The sequence below is a fragment of the Equus caballus genome, chromosome 6 (assembly GCF_041296265.1).
Source record: "Equus caballus isolate H_3958 breed thoroughbred chromosome 6, TB-T2T, whole genome shotgun sequence".
In the NCBI taxonomy this organism is placed as follows: Eukaryota; Metazoa; Chordata; class Mammalia; order Perissodactyla; family Equidae; genus Equus; species Equus caballus.
Genome location: NC_091689.1, coordinates 56,095,764 through 56,120,902, shown reverse-complemented (window position 1 = coordinate 56,120,902; position 25,139 = coordinate 56,095,764). Strand labels below are relative to the sequence as shown.

Genomic DNA, 25,139 nt, shown 5'->3' with positions numbered 1-25,139 from the left:
GATAGTGGTTTATTCCTTATAGTATACCTTGGATTATCCATTTTTGACTGTGTTAAGTCTTGCCTTTCATGACTACATAATATATGTTTACGGAATGGTCTTTGAAACCACTTTGAAACGTAGTTGGCTTTGGAAAATATATATCTTTTGTCCATTTCATGTTACACTTCAATTTTGTCTAATCAGTGTTTGAAAGAAATGGCACTTGTGTAGACTTCCTTCCAAGAAAAACATTGGGTGTTTCAGGAAGTGGTCTTGGTGAGTCAGTGGATAATACTTTTTCCTCTGAGTCAGTTCTGAACCTCCTTGATATAAATAGGCCAACTTTTACTGAAAGTTCTGCTTTTCAAATCAGATGTTGAAATCACCATTGATACGTGACCACACCAACAGCACTAGTTTCATTGGTATTTCCACTCATTTGACACTCAGGGTCTTATCTAATTGTGACTGTATAAATTCTGCTAAATAGGTTTTTTTTAAAATTTCAATTCAATTCTGCACTTCTAAATTAGCTTCTGTTTTGCATCAATTTTGCCTCTGGCCGGAGTCATTTGTGTCAGTGGTTGTTTGTGTAAATCTGAGAGGAAATTTATGTTGGTAATAATACCCCTTTTGGTCACTAAAATATGAGACTCTTCTTTTAGCACGTGTATATAAAACTCTCTATAGCACAAGTTTAGTACAGGAATTATTTTACAAAAGACTACTAGTTTGCCAAACCCCAGAGCTGTGTCAGAGATACAAAGGAATGAATCAGAGTGGTTGTTCATAGACACATTAGAAAATATTAAACATAAAAAGTTGCCAAATGAGACTGTGGAGGTAGTGAAGGTTTATAGATGGGAATGCTGGAGAGAAGACTGGAAGAAGTTATTTAGGGCAAAATTGTGGTGGACCTTGAATGGTAAGCTAAAGAATTTTCTTTTTGGTATTTTAGTATGTAATTGGTAACATTCTTTACACTGATCATCACGTATTTATTTCTCTTGAGTTGTATTAGATTGGTTGCAACTGGTTTTTACTTCAGTGAATTTCCTTTTTAGAACCAGTATTTAAAGAAAACCTTCCACTTTCTATTTCTCTCCAATATACGTTTCTTCAGGAAAATAAAGAACTGATAAATACATAGATATGCATAGCAGATCTTACGTGATCTACGTGTGTTTTTGCATGTAATCCTCATAACAGTCTTATTCTCATTTTACAGATGAGTAAAGAGAGGCTCAGAGAGGATAATGTTTGTCCAAGGTCACAAACACAGATGGGGAGGAGTCAGGATTTATATTCAGGGCTGTCTATCTTCATAGTATGTTCATTTTACTATTCTGTAATATCACAATAAAAGCATTGGAATTACTCAGTAAGGTTTTTTTTTGAGGAAGATTACCCCTGAGCTAACTTCTGCCACCAATCCTCCTCCTTTTGCTGAGGAAGATTGGCCCTGAGCTCACATCTGTGCCCATATTCCTCTACTTTATGTATGAGACGCCTGCCACAGCATGGCTTGATAAATAGATCTGTGCCTGGGATCTAAACTGGTGAACCCCAGGCCGCCAAAGCAGAGTGCGCAAACACAACCGCTCCACCACCAGGCAGGCCCCAACAGTAAGTTTTTATTGTTTCCAGTAGCTCTGAAAAAAGCACCCCAAAAGCATTTTCCTTTTCTGCAGAAATGTTATTTTTTTTTAGGAATAGGAAAGTGGTCTTTGGATGCTAGGAACAGGCAAGCTTGCTCACCCGTCCTCTCAGGGAGCAGCTGTAAAACTTGTTTTCTAAGAGCAGATGATTGTCATTTGAGCCGCTGTAAGGGTTGCAAGAGCAGTCAGATATGTTTAGGATCGTTTGTGGGTAGCAGTGATCCATACATACTCTGGGTCATCTGTCCTTTGCCCACTTATATTCGTGGATTGATAATTGGTTATTTTTCATTTTTGTAACCTTAAGCATTTGGGCCTTGATCGGTTGGAGTCTTTGGTTCTCTGTTTTGGCACAGAAAGTCATTACAAGAGGAGGCCACTGTGTTTCATCCTATTTCCTTCATGGCAGGGAAGCAGCCACGTGGCTCTTGGCAAAACTGGCCTTCCCTGAGGTGACAACAGTGGCAGTTGAGATTAAGCACACTCTTGTAAACACTAAGTCTCGTATCTCGTAAAATTCAAATACTTGTATCCTAGAAAAATTTCTGTTTTAGCATCACTGGATGGAACTAATTCAGTTCTTGGGAGAGCAGGAAATTCATCTTTTTCTTCCCAGCTTACTAGTTGGAGTGTGCTATTTCCAGGGCTTCTTAGCAGCTAAATTGTCAAAAAAAAAAAAAAAGATAAAATTCCTCCTGTCACATGCTTTCTCTGTAGGCAGGCTTGGAGGTTATGAGAGCAACACAGCTAGTCATCAGAGTTACTTATGCAACTCCCCCTCCAGCCACACACACACACACACACAAGAAAGTAGGATACTTTTCTCCTATGCTCTGTTCTGGCAGGTGATCTGCATAGGTTAATTTCTGTGACAGGAAGCAGGTCACTGAGCCAGTGTGCTGGCCTTTGTCATGATGTCACTGAGCTAATGCACTGGACTTGGGAGGTGCAAAGAACTCTTGGAGAGAGATACACTAGTTTCCAGCTTAATCAGTACTAATTGGGAACCCACGAGTTTAAGTGACATGTCCAAGGGCATAGGGTTAGGAAGAGTAGTGGCAAAGCAAGGAATGCTATTGACTTCGACGTTCATTGACTTCTAATCTCATGACAAACCTAAATCAAGCTGACATCTAGGATTTTCCAGTGGCAAGTCCAGGAATGATATTTTCTTACATTCAGAGAAAGTGGTTGGGTTCTTGTAGGGCTGATACTCACATCAGGAGGGGATAGAATTAGAGAGGTGAGAGGATGTAGTTAGATGAGGATTTCTCTTTCCACTCCATTTGGGGAAAATAAGGATGGTGGCTGGCAATAAGAAGTCACGATGGAGAGGCAGGAGGAGGGAGTAGATGGGGTGACTGACAGGGATTTAGGAGTAGAGTTGACACTGCTTGCACTTTTCCTTTAGTGGCTCTTGTTAGAAGCTAGTGATGTTAAATATTTTTTTATTTTATTTTTTTTGCTGAGGAAGATTTGCCCTGAGCTAACGTGTGTCACCAATCTTCCTCTTTTTGTTTGTGAGCTGCCACTACAGCATGGCCACTGACGAGTGGTGTAGGTCTGTGCCTGGGAACTGAACCTGGGCCGCCGAAGCAGGGTATGCCAAACTTAACCACTAGGCCCCCATTCTGGCTTTTGTTAATAAGAAGATTTGAAATAAACATCTTAATTTGGCCAAGTAAGAAATAATTATTGGCATAATTTTTTCATTCACTGAATGAGTGTTGAGAACTTACTACATGGTAGGAGCTATGCTTAGCACTTTGTATTCAATAAAATTATTTAGCCCTTGCCCTCAAGGAACTTACAGTCCTGTGTACAAACAACAAAATAGGAAGTTCCTACAGTGTGACAGGTGCGTCTTAGTGTTAGACTCAAGCATTATGGGAACACATGAGAGAGGCAACTATCCTGCTGTAGAGAAATCAGGGAGGGCCTCCCAAGACTGAGATCTGAAGTGTGGGCAGGAGCTGGCCAGGTGAAGGTGGCAGAGAGGTTTTTAGGTGAGAGGATGTTCCAGATAGAGGATGTAACTTGCAGGCAAGAGTCTGCAAAATAGTTCAGTATGGCTGAATCGTGGTGTGCCTGTGTGAGCGGGGGAAGGGTTTGGGGGGGTGGAGTGGAGGTGGCAGGCAGGCAAAGATGGTGAGAGAGGAAGCTTTACAGTATGAAGGGCCAGATCACAAAAGAGCACTGTGCTGTGCAGTCAACTTGGATGTTTTCTGGAGGGTGATGGGGAACCTTTGATCAGATTTAAGTAAAAGAACGATAGAATACTTAAGTTTGATAAGGCAGTAGTATTAGATTGGTTAAACTTTTATCTATAAAAGCTTCTGAAATGATTTCAGTTTGGATCATCAAAAGGCCAAAAGGTCATTTAAAATGCTGATATTCTTCATTTGTAGATTTTTATTGCTTACATACACAAATCTATGGAGTTTGAAAACTACTTTAAAAATATTACGAAATATAAGAAAACATTTGTCGTCAGAAACAATCATGCATCTCTCTTGGAGTGTAATGCATTGAAACTATTAGACAAGGTTGCTGAGTTTAAGCAAAGCTGACACTTAGCAGCTTTAAGAAAACTGTTAACTCTTTTCCCCCTCACATTCAATAAAACTAAATAAGATTATGTTAGAAAAGGCTGCACGTGTTTTAAGTTCATTTATTGAAGTCCTGAGAGACTATATTTCCCACGGAAGTTAGAGTAAAAGTACCCACTATTATGTATCATTCTGTTTATTGGAGATAAAATGTCATATTTCTGTAGTTTCATAAAGCCTTTTTTTCTTTTTACTTTTTGGTATATTTATTTGATAATAATTTATATGTCCCCATGTTTTAAAAACATATGTTGCCTCAAAGTTGAATATAAAAGTCAATTCTAGTTTTAAAGATTGGCACTTGAGCTAAGTAACAACTGTTGCCAAGCTTCTTCTTCTTTTTTTTAATTACTTTTTCTCCCCAAATCCCCGCAGTACATAGTTGTATATTTTAGTTGTGGGTCTTCTAGTTGCAGCATGTGGGATGCTGCTTCATCATGGCCTGATGAACGGTGCCATGTCCACGCCCAGGATCTGAACCAGCGAAACCCTGGGCCACCAAAGCGGAGCGCGTGAGCTTAACCTCTCGGCCACGGGGCCGGCCCCCAATTCTAGTTTTATTGATTGCTACTATACACTTGGAAATATGTTCCCACACAGAAATTCTTTGTAACGGGCGTGGACTTTGCTGAGCTAAAGTTAAGGTGGTCCCATGCCCTTTTAGAATTTTGGGATCCTTTTGAAACTCTATGGTCCATTGTCTTTTTCAGGTACTGTCTTCGCTTTTATCTTGATACTATTTTTAATAGTCCTGATTATCTCCTCCTTTACTTTATAAACATCCAGAATCCAGTTCCTTTTCTTTCTTCCTTATAAATACAGCTAGACTGTTCCTTCTTTTCTCTACAAATGTTTACGCTCTCACGTGTAATAGGTTTGTAGCAAAAGAAAAAATATCATTGTAGTTCTATTTAGGTGCTATGTGACCATGTGATTTTGGGTAAATAACTAACCATTTGCCTCTGTGTGGCAAAGTGGTTAGATTTTATTCCATATCTACTAGTTATTAGCTTTTTGACATTGGGCATGTTATTAAGCTCTGTTCCTAGCTTAACTCATCTGTAAAGTGAGGATGATAATGGTTCCTACCTCACGAGCGTGTTGACAGCTAAAAGAGACTAAGTACAAGTAAAGCACTTAGAACTGTGCCTGGTACGCGGTGCTGTCTGAATGTTAGCAGCTACTGCTGCTCCTGCTCCTCATGCTCCTCTTCCTCCTCTTCCTCTCACTGCTATGAGCAATTGTAGTAGTCAAGTTCTCTTAGTGCATTGATTTTATAAAATCACTTGGCTTAAAATGGGGGACAGCGATTATGCTAGCTAAATGATACCCGGTTTATTTAATAAAGAGCTGGAATTAATTTGGGGGCTATTTGGAAATATGAAAATAAACGTCTTTTCATGAGCACCTCTTTTTAGTTAAATTCAGTCATGCTCCCCTCCCCAGTTTTACCTACCTCGGCCAATAGGCCATTTTCTCAGTTGCTTAGGAATGGGAACTATGGGAATGGAAAGAAAGAAATGCAAATGTGGCGTTACCAGCCTTTGTGATAATTCCCTCTTCCTTCTGACCTCAAATAGCCTACTTATCCAAACAAATCCATCTTAACTTTCCAGACAAAAACCCACACAACAGGATCCAGGATCATGAAGGTTTTTGGTGATTCTCCCTTCCCGGCTGATCTAAACACCTTTTTCACTTATTAATTCACTATGGAGAGTTGTGTACTCTGTTTCAATTCCAGGTCCTCAAATCCAGAAATGTAATTCCTGGAAAAAAAATTTTTTTAGACAGGTTGACACTGGCCCCAAGTGGACATGTTACTGTAAAAAAAGTCCCACTTCTGCCCAAGTGGAATAGGAGTTCAGTTGTTTTTCTCTCATTTCCTGACCCAGCAAATCCAGGTTCTTAAACCTAAAGTACCTAAAGTTAGCATTTTATAGATTTTACTGTTTTATTTTTTGTTATTCTTCTTCCCTATTCTCTTTCATTTTATTTTGTTTAAATTCAGACTGTTACCTGAAATAGGATAAAAAGAACAACCTTCTTGTTCAGAATTATTTTTGCATAGGTTTCTTTGCTCAGAGAGCTGTTTCTGTACATTAGTCTTGAAACATTGAAAGCACTCTCAAAAAAAAATACAGAAATTCTTTGTTTCAGTGGTTCACTAATTATCCTGGATTTTAAATGAGGAATTCCTGAAATAGCATTTTCAGAATGAATCTCTCAGTCCCAAACTTTTTAGAAGTTCGTAGCTAGGTTTGACTCAGTCTGACTTTGTATCCTTATAAATACTGTGTTTTTCTTCTAAGCAATTAACAGAAGTTGTAATATTTATTATTTTGCTTATTTGATGGTAACTCCCTAATAAGCTCCGTGGATGTAGGAACCATGTGTATTTTGTTAACTGTACACTCAGTATCAAGAACTATCTTGTCCAGTATGGGAACCATTAGCCATATGTGGCTATTTACATTTAAATATAAACTAATTTAAATAATAAGATTAAAATTTCAGTTCCTCAGTGGCACTAGCCTTACTTTAGGTGTTCAGCACTTGTGCTTTGCTACTGTATTGAACAATGATGATATTGTACATTTTCATCATCGAAGGAAGTTTTGATGTTGCTCACTGAGAGCACTGCTGGGCACATAATGGTTACATAGTAAATACTTGCTGAGTGAGTGAATGAATTAGTACTGATATTGGCTGGTGCCAATTAATGTTGAATGAATCTTGTTTGAAGAATCATTTACAAAGGTCATTTTGGCTTTTAATTCATCAGTGTTGACATATCTCCAACCAACTTCATAATACTGGGTTTATCATTAGTTAAAGGAAGTATACAGTAGTGGTTAAAAGCATCACTTATGGTCAGATCTTAGCCATGGTTTGTAGATGTCATGGGCAAGTTACCTTTCCTTATAACTTTTGTAAGCCCCAGAGTCTTCACTAAAATGGGGATAAGAAGCTCTTGTAACCACAGAAGCTGGTAAGAATTAAAGTAAGATAATGCACATAAAGTGCTTGATGCAGTGGCTGACACACTAATGCTTAATAAATCAGTTTTATTTATTTTTTATAATAGTGAACAGAGCTATGTCTAAATTTACCCCAGTTCATGGATGATTTCAGGGTTATGAGGAACTTTACTGCTGTTTTTGAGGACTTCATTGTTATAATTTGACAGACGTTTTTCAAAGGCAGTACTATCCACAATCAAAGTTTATATTTACTGTCTTTTAAATATGCAGTTTAATAGCCTTCATTAAAAAGTTTCTTCCCCATTGGACTTAATTTTTCTCTCCCTTTAATTTTTATGACTATGTAAATAACCTCTCAAGAAAAGAAAGTTTCATTCTACTTTTATGGGCAACTTGAATTTTAAGACTAATGCACAAATATCTGAGTTTTGTTTTGGGGTAACTCAAAAAGGATGTGTTCCCAGTTATATTCATGTAAATGGGCTTCTCTTTGGGGAAAAAATATATAAAAATTCTGAATAATTAAAATGAATAAATGAGTGGTTTACTTAGGCACCTAACTCTGTTGTACATTTAAAGCTGTGATTTAATTGCTAGAAAAACAATTAAAGCAGTTTTCATTAACAATAATGTCTGACTTAGCTGGGGATATTGCCTCACTTTTACACACTATAATGTCATTTCTCTCCTGGGATTTGAAAACAGCATTTGCTGTATAATAACACCAGGTAGTTAAACATACACCACCAAAATATCAGCTGACTATAGATGAGGTAAATCTCTTTCATTTTTTGTGTTACTTTCATTCCGGCTCTTATGGTTCTTTTATTTTTGGTATAAACTGGTACTCATGTTTCGTAGTCCACCTTAACCTTTCAAGTTCATATTAGAGGTGACTTGAATTTTTCTCCTGAGTTTTTCTTTAACAAATATTTGTCAATGTTTAGACAATGAAAATATGTTACAGAAAAGGCCGATTAAGCACAGACGTTTATTCCACTCTCTCCAAAAAATGACAGTAACTGGATTTGAAAACTGCAGAAACTCAATGAGACAGAGGGAGTCTGGAAAGCCATGGATGATTGTAACGAACTTACCTGTCCTGAGAAGCTGAACTAAGCTGTGAGGGAGAGACATGGAGAAGCAACCTGACTGTTACTTCAGACCCTCAGAGAGGCAGTGAGGGTGAGGCTGAAGGCTGACCATAGGAGGATCAGAGGGTAGTGTGTTAAAGTGAACTCAGATCCCAGATGCCTCCCCACACTCCAGCAAGAGTGGAAGTCTATTCTGTGGAGAATGTGAGCTAGAGAACTCTTGATTGGGGGATACAAAGGCACAGATGGATGGTGGCGGGTTAAGTGAAATACTTACTGAGTAGCCAGATACCCCTAGTACACTTCTACTCATCTCCAGAATTTTGGCATAAGGTATATATTCTCTGGGTGTGAAATTGGAAGATGCTTCTTTGAAGAATCTCATCAATCTGTACTAAAGATCTTTGGATACTGATAGTTGGAGGTCCCCCGATGGACAGCCCAGCCCGACTGCTTTGCAGTGAAGCCCACTTGTTGACAGCCCCTACCCAGCTACACAGACTTTCTAATCAGCTTTTTAGTGCTCCATCTTCAATGTGAGCAGTGACCAATGGTCACCAGACATTTGAAGACATTCAGAGACCAAAACGAACCTGGAGAAAACAAGGATATTGACAGAGATAGAGACAGTGAAGGGAGAGGAAAACTTTAAAATATTATCATTAATATTCTCGGAAAGATCAAGGAATACTCTGCAATCAGGAAATAAGAACAGCTATTGTAAGAAAAGGAAGATTTAGGGCACAAAAAGGTGCTCCTGGAAATTGAAAATTGATAGAAGATATGAAAAAATTAAAATGTTTTTTGAAGATGAAGTTGAAGAAACCACTCAGAAAGTAGAACAAAAATACCAGGAAATGAAAAACAAAAGAGAAAAGACAGGAAAATTAGAGACTCAGTCTAAGAGGTCCTGTTCTGAACATTAAAGTTTTTTAGAAAAAGAAAATTTTAAAAAAATGTAGGGATCATATGTGGAAGATAAACACTTGGACAAAGAGAATTGTTGAGTAGTTACCATAGTTACCAGGGGGAAGGGGGTTGGGGCGTGGTCATAAAGGGTGAAGGGGAGCACTTACATGGTGACTGACAAATAATAATGTACAACTGAAATTTCACAATGTTGTAAACTGTCGTAAACTTGATTAAAAAAATGTAAAGAAACTGTCAAAGAAATAACTCGAGAAAATTTCCTAGAATTTAAGGACACTTATTTTCAAATTGAAAAGGTCTACTGAGTTTCTAATATGTTGAATTCTTTAAAAACACCTATACTAATGTATTCATGAAATTTCAGAACATCATGGGAAAAAACTGAAGATCCCAAAACTCCAGAAAGAAAAAAATAGGCCCTATACAAAAGATTGAGAAACAGAATGGCACCTGCCATCTCAGCAGAACACTGAAAATGGAACAAGGGCTTCAAAATTCTGGGACCAAAATCAATTCCTATGTAGCATTTGAAACCAAGACAAACTACTGATCACCTATGAAAGTAGAATAAACACATTTTCAGTCATATAAAGCTTCAAAAATTACCTTCTTATGCTCTTTCTCAGGAAGTTCCTGAAGTATGTGCTCTTCCAAGATAAAAAGTAAAGATAAGAAAGAGGGAGACAGTATCCAGGAAACAGGGATCTAAGACAGAAGAAGGATGAAAGTGATGAAAAGGATAATGTTGAATGTGGATCCCACAATGAAAGCTGTGCAGGAGACGTAGAGGGTAATCAATTCAGATTGTAATGGGGAGTATATAAGAATTAGAGAGAAATGCCTGCAGAAAGATAAAAATGATAGAGTAGATAGTGTTTAAATGTATTGAAAGGAGACTTTGCTTCTGGTAGAGAGTAAAGGAATGAAATTAATGGAAAGGTATATAGGAAAACTGAGGGCTGAGGGTAAGATTAACTCTAAAGAAGACAAAGCTTGTACAAAAAAAGACATATAATCTTAGTATACTGTGAATAGCAATTACATAGACACCATAAGTAAACACTGAATTTTGGTCTAACAAAATTTGACATAAATGTAACTTTGTCCTCTGTGATATGCTTCATTCAACCTCTTAAGTTATTCTTCAGTAACTGTACTCCTGGTGGTTTCCTAAATGTACCGAGCTGTCTCTTGTCTTTCCTCCTCTCTTTTCTGTTCTCGCATTCTCTCTTTCTACTTGCCACATTATACTATAAATGATGCTTTTGTTGTCGCTCTCCCCCACTACAATGACATTTCTAAAGATCTTGATCTTGCCTTTGGTTCAGTCCTTCTTGGAGGGAGGTTTTATTCTCTAAACTCACCCCTGATACAGCTTCCTTTGAACTTTATACTCTGCTGCCCTTACATTGCCTGTAATGTGCTCTTTTCCTGAATATGCCTTTTCTTTTTTTCTTTCTTTTTGTTTTTTCCCCTAAAACTTCCTCGTAGGATGGGAACATTTTCAAGGAGGTTTTGTTAGTCCTAGGTCTTCTATGAATTGGATGAGGTGCCAGGGCTTTGTTTTCTTTGTAGAAGAACCTACTGACGATCAGTTATTTTTGTATTCAGTCGAATGTAGATAATTACTGGAATTGATTTTTTCTTCTGTTTTGACTGTTCTCTGTTACATCACTTTCTAATAGCCTATGAGGACTCTACTTTTGAAGACAAATGGAAAATAGTATTTTGAAAGTAGTGCATTTTTATCTTTGTTAACGAAATGTTAAGTGGTATAGAATAATAGGAATAAGGAGCAGTTAAGAATCATTGCAGAGTTTTACCTTATCTCCCCGGACATGAACTTTCCATGGGCTTCTAATTATACGTGTTGAACTTGATACAGTCTGATACCTAAAGCAGTACACAAAGTTTTCTATTAGAGCAAAGTCCCTGCCCTCTTTTGTAACCATTATCCTGGCATGTGGATCTGTGAAACTGTATCTTGCTAAAATAGAACACACAAATTGAAACAATGAATAATTCTTGATAAGATACGATACCTCTGTGTCCTCTTAGCAAAATAATCAATGTTTGAGTGTATGACACTCAGACAGGAAGAGACGAGGTTAAGATGAGAAGTAGCATCTTTTCACAAAATATCTGAGAAATACTTTGGGGGTGCTGTAAGCATGTGCGTTGCAATATAGTGGAAAGCCTTACTGAACCTTCATTTAAACAGAATCTCATTGCTTAAAAAAAAGTCCTGTATACTTTAACAATTAAGTATGTTTCCTTGTAATAATCTTAGGGAGAGGTATTTATGATTTAGAAAAGCAGAATGAATTCAGTACAACAGTTAGTTAAAGGTGGTATTTCCCTCTTTGTAGGTTGTAACCATGTATAAAAGTGTGCTGTACAGTTTGCAAACCACCGATACTCTTTAGGAGCTGTACTGAAAGTGCAGAGTGAATCACCTACAGTATTTTTTTTTTTTTACTGCTTAACGTCCTTTGCTCTAGGTAATGCAGATGAAGGTAATCATGTGGCAACAGGGTAGTTAAATATTAAAATGTTATATCTCATCCGTGGGTTAGAACTCTTCTCACTGTACCTGTAAGGTTTTATAATTTATTATTATTGGAGGCCATTGAATACGTCATAATGAAATATGAATTCAGCAGTTCTGAGTTCACTAAAGATAATTTTAGAAAACATTTCTCTGTTCTTCCACGCAACTGGGTTGCGTCAGTCCTGAATAACTCTTTATTTGTTTGCCCTTGTAGAATGTGTTAAACTGTACTCATTTAGCATATGACGCTACTATGGAAAACAGGATATCTAGCAATAAAAATATATGAGATCCTAATTTCCTCAGTAGCTTTTGTTTTACACTAGTCAATGACACGAAGGCACAAAGGTTAATTTCGGAACCATTCCACTAAGGTTCATAGAATGTCAGTGAATCCTAACCTCAAGGTTGATTTACCAAAAGTACAGACTTGAACAAAAATTACTAGGGAGTGGGGATCAGCTGGGGTAAGTGGGGTGGTTTTCTCTACTTCTTGTTCCAAAATGTTCTTCCCTGAAATCTGTTCAGTTGAGAACTGAATTAGCGGAAAAAGTTGTCCTTTTATTCTCATCCTGGGAGAAAATGCCCACAGTGAATGTTCTTCTACCTCTTCTGAGAATCCGTACTCAGCAACTTTTTGCTTTTGGGGAGATTTGAACTTCTTAGAAAATGTTTACTTTTTAAAATTCTCATCGTCTTTTGGTGGTTTTAGCCAAGGTTTTTTGTTAAGACCTGGGATCTCTCTCATGCCCTGATTTCGCTTTCTTTCTCTCTCTTCTTTCTTTCTTTTCTTTTTTTTTTTTTTAGCACTATTCTGTACCCAGCACAGAGTTGAAGCTTAACTCAGATCTTGTCTGAACTACCTGAAGTAGGAGTTTTACAGGGGAAGGATAATCAGGAGTTTCTATGTGATGAATCTGAGTCCTTCTTTTTTGTTTTTCCATCTTATCAGTTCATTAAAAAAAACAAAAAAACTCAGAATAAATAAATAAATAAACGGTGGAGAATATACCAATTGCCCATACAGAAGAATTCCACATAATTTATGCACGTGCTCCCTCCTCAAGGAAGTGGAGCATAAACTCTCCACCTCTTAAGCATGGGCTGCATAGAATGACTTCCTTACAAAGAGGCCCGTATGGTGGCGGTGAGGGAAGTCACTTTATAGTGGAAAAACCTGACAAACACTACCTCAGTCAGTGACCAAGGTTAGCATAAACAGTGATAAGTCATGCTAACAGGACATACTCTTGATATGATGTGATGGAAATGGCACATATCTCTGTGGTCTTCCCCTCCAAAAACCTATAACTCCAGTCTAATTATGAGAAAAACATCAGACAAACTCCAGTTGAGAGATATGCTACAGAATATCAAAATACAGTACTCCCCAAAAAACTGCCAGGGTCATTGTTGTGGGTTGAATTATGTCCCCCCAAAATATATGTTCACATCTTACCCCCCCACCCCCCGTCTTACCTATGAATTTGACCTCATTTAGATAGTGTCTTTGCAGATGGGTCAAGTTAAGATGAGGTCATACAAGCTTGGAGTGGCCCCTAATCCACTGACTGGTGTCCTTGTAAGAAGAAGGATATTTGAACATAGATAGACATGTAGGGCAAGCTATATGAAGACAGAAGCAGAGATTAGAGTGATGCATCTACAAGCCACGGAAAGCCAAAGATTACCAGCAATAATTCGAAGCTAGAAGAGACAAGGAAGGATTCCTCTAATTTGTTACAGCAGCCCTCGGAAACTCATACAGTCATCAAAGGCAAGGAGAGTCTGAGAAATGGTTACAGAGTAGAGGAGCCTAGTGAGACATGAGGACTAAATATAGTGATATTGTGGGTAGGATCCTGGAACAGAAACAAACATTAGGTAAAAAAACTAAGGAACTCTACATAATATATTGACTTTAGTTAATAATAAAATATTGATATTGGTTCATTAATGGTGACAAATATGCCATGCTAATGTAAGATGTTAACAAGCAGGAAGCAGGGTGTGGAATACACAAGAACTTTCCGTACTATCTTTATAACTTTTCTATAAATCTAAAGTGATTAAAGAATAATAAAGTCTATTACAAAAAATTCAAAAACCCCAGAAGTTAGCGGCAGTTTTAATCAGACCTCAACGGCATGTGATGGAGTAAGTGGTGGTCTCTTTAAGGGAGGTGGCAGTGGTGAGGAGGCATCTAAAGCTGCATTAGCTGATCAGTTATATCACAGGGTGCTTTCAAACCCAAAACTGCCACTGATAAAAAGTTTTCACCCTGTTAAAAGTCAGTTTATTGTAGCAATCATTATATAAGGCTATCTGTGAGTCCACTGTTAATCATGGAAATAATACAATCGGGGAGATACACATTTTGATAAACAGTTTGTTCAAGCCTATATAGGCAAGGTACATGTAAGAAGGAAAACTTGTACATAAATATATGCAGATTTCAGTTAAAATTCCTCATATCACTTGTGAAATTTAATAGAAATCTTGCTGAGAAATAGTTCAAGATCTGATGCAACCACCATGTCTCCCCACACCTGACCCCAGGGTTCTGTGGGATAGGGGGCCTGATGATGGAGAGGTTGAGACAATTTCTTCTCTCCCTAAATTTCTCTTTCCTACCATGTTTTTATTTTTCTTGGAAGATTCCAGCTAAATTGGAGGCTCACTTTCTTCCTTCCCTCCTTTAATATATATTTAGTTATAATGGAAGAAATGCAAATGATTCAGGTCAATTTATGGGTATCACATGCTATTTACATGGGGATGAAACAGTCAAAAGACCCACCTTCATATTTAGAAACTGTCTCAACTGTGAGAAAAAAATTCACCCTAGAAAGTAACACAAGTAACACAAATAAATATTTAGATATTTAACCAGTGAAAAATTGATATTACTCAAAGCCAGATTCAGATTAACTAATGCATTTTCAATATTATAATTAAAGGTAGTTTTTAATGTATGGTGTTTCTAGACCTGGTGACATTTTTTTTTTCACATTCTTCAGTGAACAGCATGTTTATAAAGCAGTAAAGCCGTTCCACAAAATAGTGGCACTATTGTCATTGTAATCTCCCTTTCCATAAAGCAAATCTTCTTCCCTTCCCCAAACTAGCATTTTTTAGTACCTTATTGTAAGAAAAAATTTTTGGCTAAAATAAAGAATATCATTGAAATAAAGTGAAAAGAACTGAATACTTTTGGAGCGTATACAATGACCAAACTACCAGTGTAACTTATTGGAAAGAAAATTAGATATGTCACCAGATCAGCATTTGAATCCTGGTTCTAATTCTAACTTCTTGTGTCACCCCTTAGGCAAATGACTTAACTTATTTGAGGCTGTCATCTCCCCTACAAAATAGAGCTGGTAACTTCCTCCAGAGGGTGTTCTAAGGATGGAATGAGGGGAGGTTTGTAAAATGTCGTGGAGTGGGGGCTCATTGAGTGTTGTTTTCTTTTCCCGTTTTTGTTCTCTGGCTATGATTATATCTGATATAAGAAACAGATAGGACATTACTGTTCAGCCATTCATGGCACTAGATGATTTTTAAAAGTTTCAAAATAACACTCAAATAGCACCTAGGCTCTTTAGCTCAGTTTCTTCATCTATAGAATGAGAATAGAAAATAGTACTTCCTTCAAAAATTAATGTGAAGTTTAAATAAGATAATGGATAGGAAACATTTAGCACAATACTTGGTATAGGGTAAATGGTCAATAAATAGCAGTTGTTTTTTTTTTTGAATTAGCATATTTTCCCAAATCAGTGCAGTATTAATAATGTTTTGAACTATTTGTCATTTCTCATGTCTGATATCCAAGCAGTGTATGTACGCTGATGATGTTATCATAGCAATAAGAATTAGAGAGAAATATTCAAATAGTGGTAATAGGGAATATATGGTTTTTCTCTGTATTAGACCTTCCTGTGAAATCTATCACAATATTCAATATTTAATTAGTGCTAAGGCGTTTCCTTTTAGTGGCTTACTAAATTTTAGTAATAAATATTTTTCTTCAGCTAGTTGTGAAACCAACAACATTCTGAATTGAACATAGACTTTCCCCCATGTTGTGTCCTAATTTATGAACAGTCTAAGAATTTTCTGTTATAAAAAAAAGAAGAATCAAGATAATTATTTTAAGTAATTACAACAATGATTTAAAGGCACAAAATTACTCTTCCTACTTGATATTGGCCCTGAGAAAATACTGTGCTTTCATATGGCCTAGAAATTGTTGTGATACCATCACAAGTGTTTGCCACTGTTATCATCATTATTATTGCTATTATTATAACAGTTTAATGTTCTTATTAGTTTTCCAAGTTTATTCACACACAGAAGTTCTTTATTGCTAAATATTAGACCAAATGACATAGAGAAATAGATGGTGACATCTCTACAGACACTACTGGCAAGACATATTGAAAAGTGGTTGCTCTAGAAGACGCTGCAAGAGACAGAGTAGGTGATGATTCAGAAGGTTTAAAGCAGATTCTTTGTCTTCTTATGTTTTAAGCACAATCACTGGTAGACAGTGTCACCAAGTATTGGTAAAAATTGAATTGCAGTGGTCTTTTAGTTAAAACCCTAAATAATGATAATAATCATCCCCTTCATCTTGGTTATAAGTTAGACTGAGAGACATGAATTAAATTAAATTGAAATCGGAGTATAGATACTTTCAGATACTCTGTCAAACCCAAACAGACAAACAAACAAGCAAAAACTTAAACCAAAAAAGTCTATGATATGTTTTGAGAGAACAAGTCATTTTAAAGATAGCTCCATATACAGAGAGCTACTGGTTGTGTGATAGCCAGATTGGGTAAGTGGTATTCCAACATTGAATAATGACTACATGCGCATTCATCAGTTTGAAAATTGATATCATATGCAAGCAAGTGTAAAGAAAGGAAATGGGAATCTAAATTTTTATTTATTTATTTACATTTGGGATCTTAAAACTTTCTAATACAAATTTAGCTTCCTGGTTTAGCCTTATTATGGAATCATTTATTTCTATTTACAGTGATTTTCATACAGTCTCTTTACTTTCCTTTGAAAATTTCAGTGTTTAACATTTTCACAGTGCTTAATTTAGATCTTAAATTTACCATGTTTATCCTTGTAATTGCTAAAGAAAGTTATTTTCTATCAAAAATAAGAAAATAACAGTAACTAAGACTTATAAAAAAGTATTTTCATAAGGAAATTGATGCTTTTATTTCAAATCTGTTGGAGACTATTACAATAGTATTAGTATATAATTTTAAGTAGAATTAAGTAGTTAATTTAGCAGAGTTAGCTGAATTTGTGAGTCCTTAAACTTAAAGTGATGAAGAAAAACTTTGTCTCCTTAGTATTTAAGTTGTTTTATTCAACAGTCAATAAAAATGAAACCACTTAATTTTTCAGTAAGAGGTGATAGTTCCTCTAAATTATATATATGATCTATATAGGTATAAATTGCGTATGTCTTTTAAAAGCCTAAAGGAAAACAAAGAAACACTTGTAGTTGTTTCATTTGCAAAGTGTGCAGTGTAATTGCTATATTTAAATATTTGAAAACCTCCATATTGCTGTATGAGCATCTGTGACAAGTGGCGCTAGGACTGCCAAATGAGAAAAGTTTCTATATTTAAAATTCAGTTTAGCAAATCGACATTTTCTATTCCCTTTTCTAACGTTCTCTTATTCTGACAGATCACTATTTTAAAACAAAACACAAACCTTTTATTTATTTGACTGTCAGGAAGAATTAAACATGAAAAAGAGACTGTGGCCATCACTTTTCATTAAAACCAGCTGCTCTGGTTTTAAAATGCAAACTAGATCAAAATCAGTACAAACCCTGGGGGTTTAATTTATATACTAAGCGAACCAGCTTGTTTTGAAAGAGTATTTTTTTTTTCAAACTTTGGAGGAAACTTGCACATCTGTCTCATTTGATCTTTTGCTGGCCCTGTCAGCCAGGAAGACCGAGAATTATCTCTACTTTACTGATGAGAAAATTAAGACAGAGCCTTAATTGGCTTATGTAGGCTAGTTAGTGCCAGAAATAGTGTTAGAGTTCAGGCTTCTAACTGGGAATGCCTGTGTCCTAACCATTAGCTCTAGATTCACATTGTTATTCCAGGCCTCTGTCCTGGCCCCAAATTCTAGAATGTAACAGTAGTGTGCTCTATCTGGATCCTGTAGGCTTATGAGAGCCAATTTTGAAATAAGTTTAGAAATTTTGTAAGCTGCGATTTAACCATTGATAGCTTGAAATGGGCCATGCTAGGTATATTTATACCATGGAAATCAGTAAGCACTATGAATCAGGGTTTTCTTTTTCCCCAGAGAATTAGTTTACTTATACACCCATTGAAGAAGGAAAACAAACAACAACAATAAAAACAGAATACAATGATGTAGGATAAATGTAATATAATTTTATAAATGCAGTACTCATCTAGGCCGGGGGGTTGTTATTTCTTTGTTCCTTAATTTAGAAATTTCCTTCTTGGATTGTAATTAGTCTTTGGGTGGTGAACATGATGTAATCTACACAGAGTGAGAAATGTATAACGATATACATCTGAAATTTATATAATGTTATAAACCAGTGTTACTGCAATAAAAAAATTGCTTCTAAGCTGTAAATAAATATGGTCAAGACTATCAGGAAAGTTTGAAGTAAACTTGAGTGTTTTGAGGACCTTTATAATTCTAACCATTCTTTAAGAAGTAGGTCAAGTCCCAGCCCTTCCAACACTTGTGGCATTTGGCATGGCTTTTCCCTTCTCGGAACCTCTAGTGGATTTAGAATAGAGCCACACACATTGGGACTTATTTACTGTGTGTTTCCTATGGATTAGTTTTGTCTCCTTAAGAATACAATAAACTCTTTGAAGAGTGGGACATGGACATCCCTTCCTTCTTTCTTTTTTTGAATAAATGTGTAATGAATACCTGTTCTATGCCTGGTACTCGTCTTACTGCTTGAGGAACAGCAGTCATCAGATAAAAGTCTCTGCCCACAGGGAGCTTATAGTCCAGTGAAGAGTCAGGAATTAGACATGAAAAATTTTAACTCTGGTAAGGACTTTGAAAACTTGCTTACGGTGCTCAGAGTATCTGATCATGGGCTTTTATCGTTCCAGGGAGGTCACTAAAATCTTCCCTGAGGACGTTGTGATTGAACTGAGATCTGGAGAAAGAATTAATTTGAAGTTACCAGAACTTGAATATCATTTCTTTATGTAGGCTTTCTACGCCCTCCCAATCTGAATTAAGTTCCCTTATTATACGTCCCCCGTATCACCTTGAATTTTCCGTTTTTAATAGTAACAACTTTTTTTATGTTTGTTCACTGTGTCCTTTTTTTCCCCCTATTTGACTGTTGGCCCAAAGCTGGGATGATGTCTGTTTTGGTTCCCTTGGTCATCCCAGTATCTATCCTAGTACCTTACACATAGGAGTCACTCAGTCATTGTTGATGCTTCTACCCGCTTTGCTTCTGTCTCATAATAAATCTGGCATATGTCCTACTTACCTCTCAGTTATTGAAAAGATCTAGGAATGCAATGTATATGAAAGTCAGAAGAATAAGACATGATCCAAAATAGGTTAGTGCTGCAGACCCCAGGGAGAACCAAATATCCAGGAGTGAATAGAAATGAGTGAGGTGTCGCAGTGCTGTCTAGGAGAAAAAAGAGAGAAAAGCCCATTGGGTTTGGTATTAAGGACGTGTTGCTTATTCTTATTCATCTTGTTTGAAGGAAATTGTTCAATTAGTGAAACAGATTAAAAATGGTTTCTGAAGTTAAATATCTGGTGTTAATTTTAACAATTATTTTCTTGTGAAAAGTAAAAAGAATGTGTGAATGAATACCTTCTTGAAAAAATGGTTATCCAAGTGTGTATGTATAAGATGTTGTCAAATGTGCTTTGAAGAAAGAAAGGAAGAAACGAAGGAAGGAAAAAACAAAAGAAAACTAGATACAGGAGAAAAGGCTGGAAGAAACTGACAGGACTGTTACGTGACTCTTCAACTGATAAGCTCTGGGCAATAGTTTTCCATTTGTGCTTTTCTGTATTTTGTACTTTTCTGTGTTTCTCAGGTTTTTAATTTAATGAGCTTGTATTACTTGTATAATGAAAGTATAAACAAAGTAACATCTCTTAAAACTGGCAATTGATTATGAGTTTGGACAGAATATAGAATTATCTCGATGTACTTAGAGGATTCAAAACTATATTTTAGGTTTTTCTTTTACTCGCCTAAATTTGCTTGCAATTTTAGTATATTAATGTTAAATGCCAATTAGATTTTCATTTCTATGTCTATCTGGACTTCTGGTACCTGAGCAATTTGAGGGTGGAGATCATCCTCTGTATTTCTAGCGTCACCCTGGCAGTGACACACATTGGTTGAATGAGTAACTTTTAAAACTGGGATGTCTCCCAGTCAACTTATGTTGCTTCAGTCTCTATACCTTTTCTTTTTCAGAACCTGGGAGTGAAAGCCACAATGAATGGTCATATTTCTAATCATCCTGGTGGTTTCGGAATGTATCCATCCCAAATGAAGTAAGTTGGAAGGTTTATATTTGTTGTTTTTTTGGATTTGATTTGGTGGTTTTAATTGTTTTGTATTTTTAATGAAAACATTAGCTTCATTTCTTTATGTAGTTCATTTCTCATTAATATATAATTTCTTTGCAACACTAAGCTGTGTCTGGTGAGAAAAAGATGGTTATGTAACATCAACTCTGATGATAATGATCTAGTAGAAGACATTTCATTCTGGTGTTTTACGTATTATTGCTTTCCACAGTGAAATATATACCCCGCTTCAGAGCTTTCAGTTTCTGTGGAACATTCTGTTATTCTTGTTCATAAAATATTAATATTGGCATTTGATGAGAGTTAAATGCCATCTAGTACAGTCAATCAAGATATTTACCATTGTGTAAAAAAAAAAAAAAAAAAAAAAAGACCAGGAAAATAAAACCATCCCTGTGGCTCCAGGTATAACTTGAAATCACAACCCTGAGTTAAGTGGCCATTGCCTTATATATTGTGGTTAATATTTTTGTTATTTTATATTAGCCATTGTGGCATATAGTTCGCTCATCATTTTTCAGAATCAAGTTACTTACATTGTAAAGAGTTATGTACACTTCACCTTTTCTCTTTACAAAGGTTATTGCAAATCTCTTTAGCGTTGGTCAGTAAGAGACACCAGGAGAATATGTCAGGTGCCATTTTTATCTTGGCCATCAGTTATTCAAGCTAGAAAGTTTGGCCATAGCCTCAGTATTTTTCTTTTTTCTTACAACAGCTATCCATGTAATCACGACTTTATAACAATTTCATCTATTAGATAACTCTTGTTTCTATCCCCTCCTTCTATTCTTTCTCTTTTAGCTCTGTGACCTTTATCTTCTGCTAGAATTTTTGCAGCACTTTTCTATCTGGCACCTTGCCATTAGTTCCTGGATTATCTTCTTTAAAAGGTTTTTGATCATGTCACTTACCTGTGTAAAAAATTTACCATATCTAGAGAATAAAAATTTAATTCTTAAGCCTTCTGTTTGCTTTCTCTGCTTCTTGGACCATTCGTCTCATCTAGGTGCATCATATTAGATGCATATTCCCTTAGACACCATCCTAGTTCTTGAGCCACTTCCACATGACTTCTCCTCACTTAATTCTCTGCCTGTCTGTAGAGCTTCTTTCTTTTAGATTCTGCTTAAAAGCCGACTTGATGGTAAAGTCTTCTTGGACATCCTGATAACATTTAGTCCTTCTTTGATCTTACATGTTATATCTATATAGTTTTGCCCAGGTATCACACTCTATTGTAAATATTTTACTTATTTTATTAACAGCACCCTGTCCCCCCTCCCATCCCCCTTTATTCTTCTAGACTTTAGGGCTTGATAAATGTTTACTGAGTAAATTTAAAAAATTCAAGTAATATGTTTATTTCACATAACATATTAGTAACAAGAGGCTAGAAATAGAATGTAGTTGGTCAAATTTAATGATAAAGTGTTATTTTGGTTAACTGCATTTTAGGTATTTCTGGAAATGGTGTCTATTCCATTATAGCTTGAATCATTGAAAACTTTCTATAACTGGATCACCACTCAGAACTCAATTCAGTACAGCAAACTTTAAACTCTTCTAGGATAGTTTGTACCTCATTGAATCTTCTTGGTTACGATCCTGACTTGGCGTTTGAGAGGAGGCTGTGACTTGCACCAACCTCAATCCACCCTGGGGTGGTGCGGCTTGTGTTCTGTTTCTTGACAAGAACTCATTTTGACAAACCCAGTTAGTAGAAACTCAATGCTCTTTTTAAAACACATGGTGATTGTGGTATGTTGGAATTTTTATTTGTAGTTTTGAATTTTTATTGCTTACTTTGGACTTTAACACAGCACAATGACCATTTTTTATTACAGTGGATACGGATCATCAGCTGCCTTTCCCCAGACGGACAGAGAACACAGCTTAAAACCAAGTGCAAAGGCCCTTTATGGTATGTTTGTTTATTTGATGGGGTGTAATTGTATTTCTCATCACTTTTTGACACGTTACATTTTCCACGTCATAGTTTGAATCCATGCCTTGTTTATATTCTTTGGAATGAAGTAGTGATAGATAGATAAGATTGTTTTAAAAAGTTTTTACCAAAGTTACCAAAGCTATGACCTCTCCTTGCTGTCATACAATTTAGAACAATGGATGGAAAGAACTCCTTTTCATGGCACCAATGCCTTAGGTGGATGTTCCCGTCTAACTATTTGATACATTTGTTGATCTTCATGACTGATCGTGTTGATTGTGGGCTGACACTTGACAGGACTTCTTCCTAATAGCTCTTGTACCTTTGGGTAGTGTTATAGTATGACGAACAGCCCTTATACAGTTTCTTTCTGCACTACAGAATAATAAGCAAGCTTTCTCCCTGATCTTTCTCTAACTTCCGCTGTCCTCTCTAGATTGTCTCAGGGATAAATAACATTTTTTAAATTTCAAATATAAAACAGAAGTTATTACTAAAAAGAAATTGAGGACTCCTGAAATATACTACATTATTTAAGAGGGCATTTGTTTTTATGGGGTCTGCATGGTCTTTTGTTATTGTACGTCAATAGAGAATCAGAATAGTATTGTGTTTAAGAACAGAGTCTGGAACCGGACTTCCTGGATTCAAATCCAGTTCTATCATTTATTAGGGGAGGGATCTCAGGAAAATTACTTTACCTGTCTGAACCTCATTTTGCTTATCTGTATAATGGGGGTATCTCATAGGGTTGATTCGAGCATTAAATGAGTTAGTACATGTAAAATGCTTAGAACAGTGCCTGACAAGCAGAAAACACTGTGTATATTTGCTATTATTATTATTGACATTATCATTATCATCTACTATAGGAACCAACATTTTCTAAATTTGGAATTCTTTTCTTTTTCCATTATCTAGATCTACAGTGTCTTGGCTGTGATAAGAATGAACAATTCTAAGGTTTTGTGATTCTTTTTCTGTCTATATATTCAGTGACTAGACTTTAAGTCTCAAATTATGTATTCATAAAATGGATTTTATACCCTACACAGATACGTTTTCTTATGGCCTTGTCAATCTGATTAGTGTTGGTTTCAATTTTCTTGAGTAAAATATTGTGACATTCTTACCATGGCCTAGTAGTTGTGAACTGTAGATCTAGAGAATATATTTAACAAATACTCATTTTGAGATTAATACCTGCTCAGAATAGGGCTAGCAATGTATAGTCCTTGACTTTAAGGGACTTGCAGTCTGGAGAGTGACTTGAAGAAACTGCAAAAGGAAAATTTTTTGGGCAAAAATAATTAATTTCTTGGGGCCAACCCTGTGGTGTAGTGGTTAAGTTCGGCATGCTCTGCCTTGGCGGCCTGGGTTTGTGGGTTCAGATCCCAGGCACAGCCCTACATCACCCATCAGCCGTGCTGTGCCGGCGTCTCACATACAAAAAAGTGGAGGAAGATTGGCACAGATGTTAGCTCAGGGCTAATCTTCCTCAGGAAAAATAAATTAATTTCTTCAGTCTTTCACTTCTAGTGAGATATTTATTAGGTGCTTCTGTGTCCTAGGCCATGATCTTCACAGTCTCTATTTTCATGTCCTTTCATTTATTTCAAAGATGAAGAAGAGGTAGTCGTTGCTCATGCACCGTTTTGGTGAGGCAGACTAGTAAACACATCGTTATAATAAAGAGCTAAATAAGCTTGAATGGCAATGTTTATAAGGAGCAGTGAGGGTGGCCACTTCTATGAGGGCGGGGGAGATAGTCAGGAGGGATTTCCTAGAAGGGTTGAGTCTTGAGCTGAACTCTGAAATGTAAGTTGTGTTCTCCAGGCATTTGGGTGGAAGGAGAGGGCTATAAACAGCAGTATGACCCCTTTTAAACTGGACTGTAAGCTCTGTGAAGGTGGGCCACGTTAGCCTTGTTTACCTGAGGATTCCTAAGCTTAGCACAGTGGCTAATGTACAGTTTATGCTCAGTAAATACTTGTAGATTGAGGATAATGAATTAATGAACTGCAGTTTGGTGTTAAATGGAGGGTGCAAGATGCATTGGGAAATAAAATTATAAAAATAAACCTGGACCACATTAGGAAGAATCGTACTGAAGAATTTGGACATTGTTTACAGGAAATGACTGGCCGTTGAAGTGTTTCATCAGGGGAGTAACAGATCATAGTTGTCTTGGGTCACTCTAGTGGCAGTATTGAGGATGGATTTGATGAGTATGGATGGAGATGGGTGAATCAGAGATCTAAATAATAGCCCTAAGACTTTTGTTAAGAAGAAAGTATTCATCATCTTACAAGTGCCATAGATCCAAAAATCTATTTTCAGAGAGCTAAGAAAGGAACAAGGGATTAAAAAATAGGACTCACCTGCAAATTTTAATGTTTGTTTTGTATTAGCAGCAACTTCATAAAATCATATATCCAAAGACTGGAAATCTTTAGCTTTTCAGCACTAAATTTTTATGTTACCTTTTTTTTACGTATAAAGTAAGCTGAGTTTCCTTTTTAAGGTAAAGTGATTTGTCAAAGTCACATAACTTTAAAAATCTTGATTGTAAGAAAATATGACAATTTTCGGTGGTGTGATGAAAATGAACAGTGTATAGGTAAAAGAGAGACTCTAAGGAGAGGGATAGAAAGGGGCAAATCTGAGAGACATTTATAAGGAAGAAAGAAGACCTAGCAATGTATTGGGCTTAGAAGTAAGAGGGTTTTAAGTTCCTTGAAGTTGCAGA

General features: G+C 36.3%; 1 protein-coding gene across 23 annotated transcripts in view; it reads left to right on the top strand.

The window, feature by feature from the left end:
• Window positions 1–25,139, top strand: part of EPS8 (EGFR pathway substrate 8, signaling adaptor) — a 171,367-nt gene that overhangs the window by 87,141 nt on the left and 59,087 nt on the right. For 22 of the 23 annotated variants that reach the window (XM_023643178.2, XM_070269994.1, XM_023643176.2 and 19 more), the window contains 2 exons: window positions 20,324–20,403; window positions 22,287–22,363. In XM_023643178.2, coding sequence (XP_023498946.1) covers window positions 20,345–20,403; window positions 22,287–22,363 — 136 coding nt within the window. In that variant the 5' untranslated portion in view covers window positions 20,324–20,344. Of the gene's footprint in view, window positions 1–20,300; window positions 20,404–22,286; window positions 22,364–25,139 lie in introns of all 23 variants that reach the window. The other variant, XM_070269992.1, reaches the window with a different exon arrangement.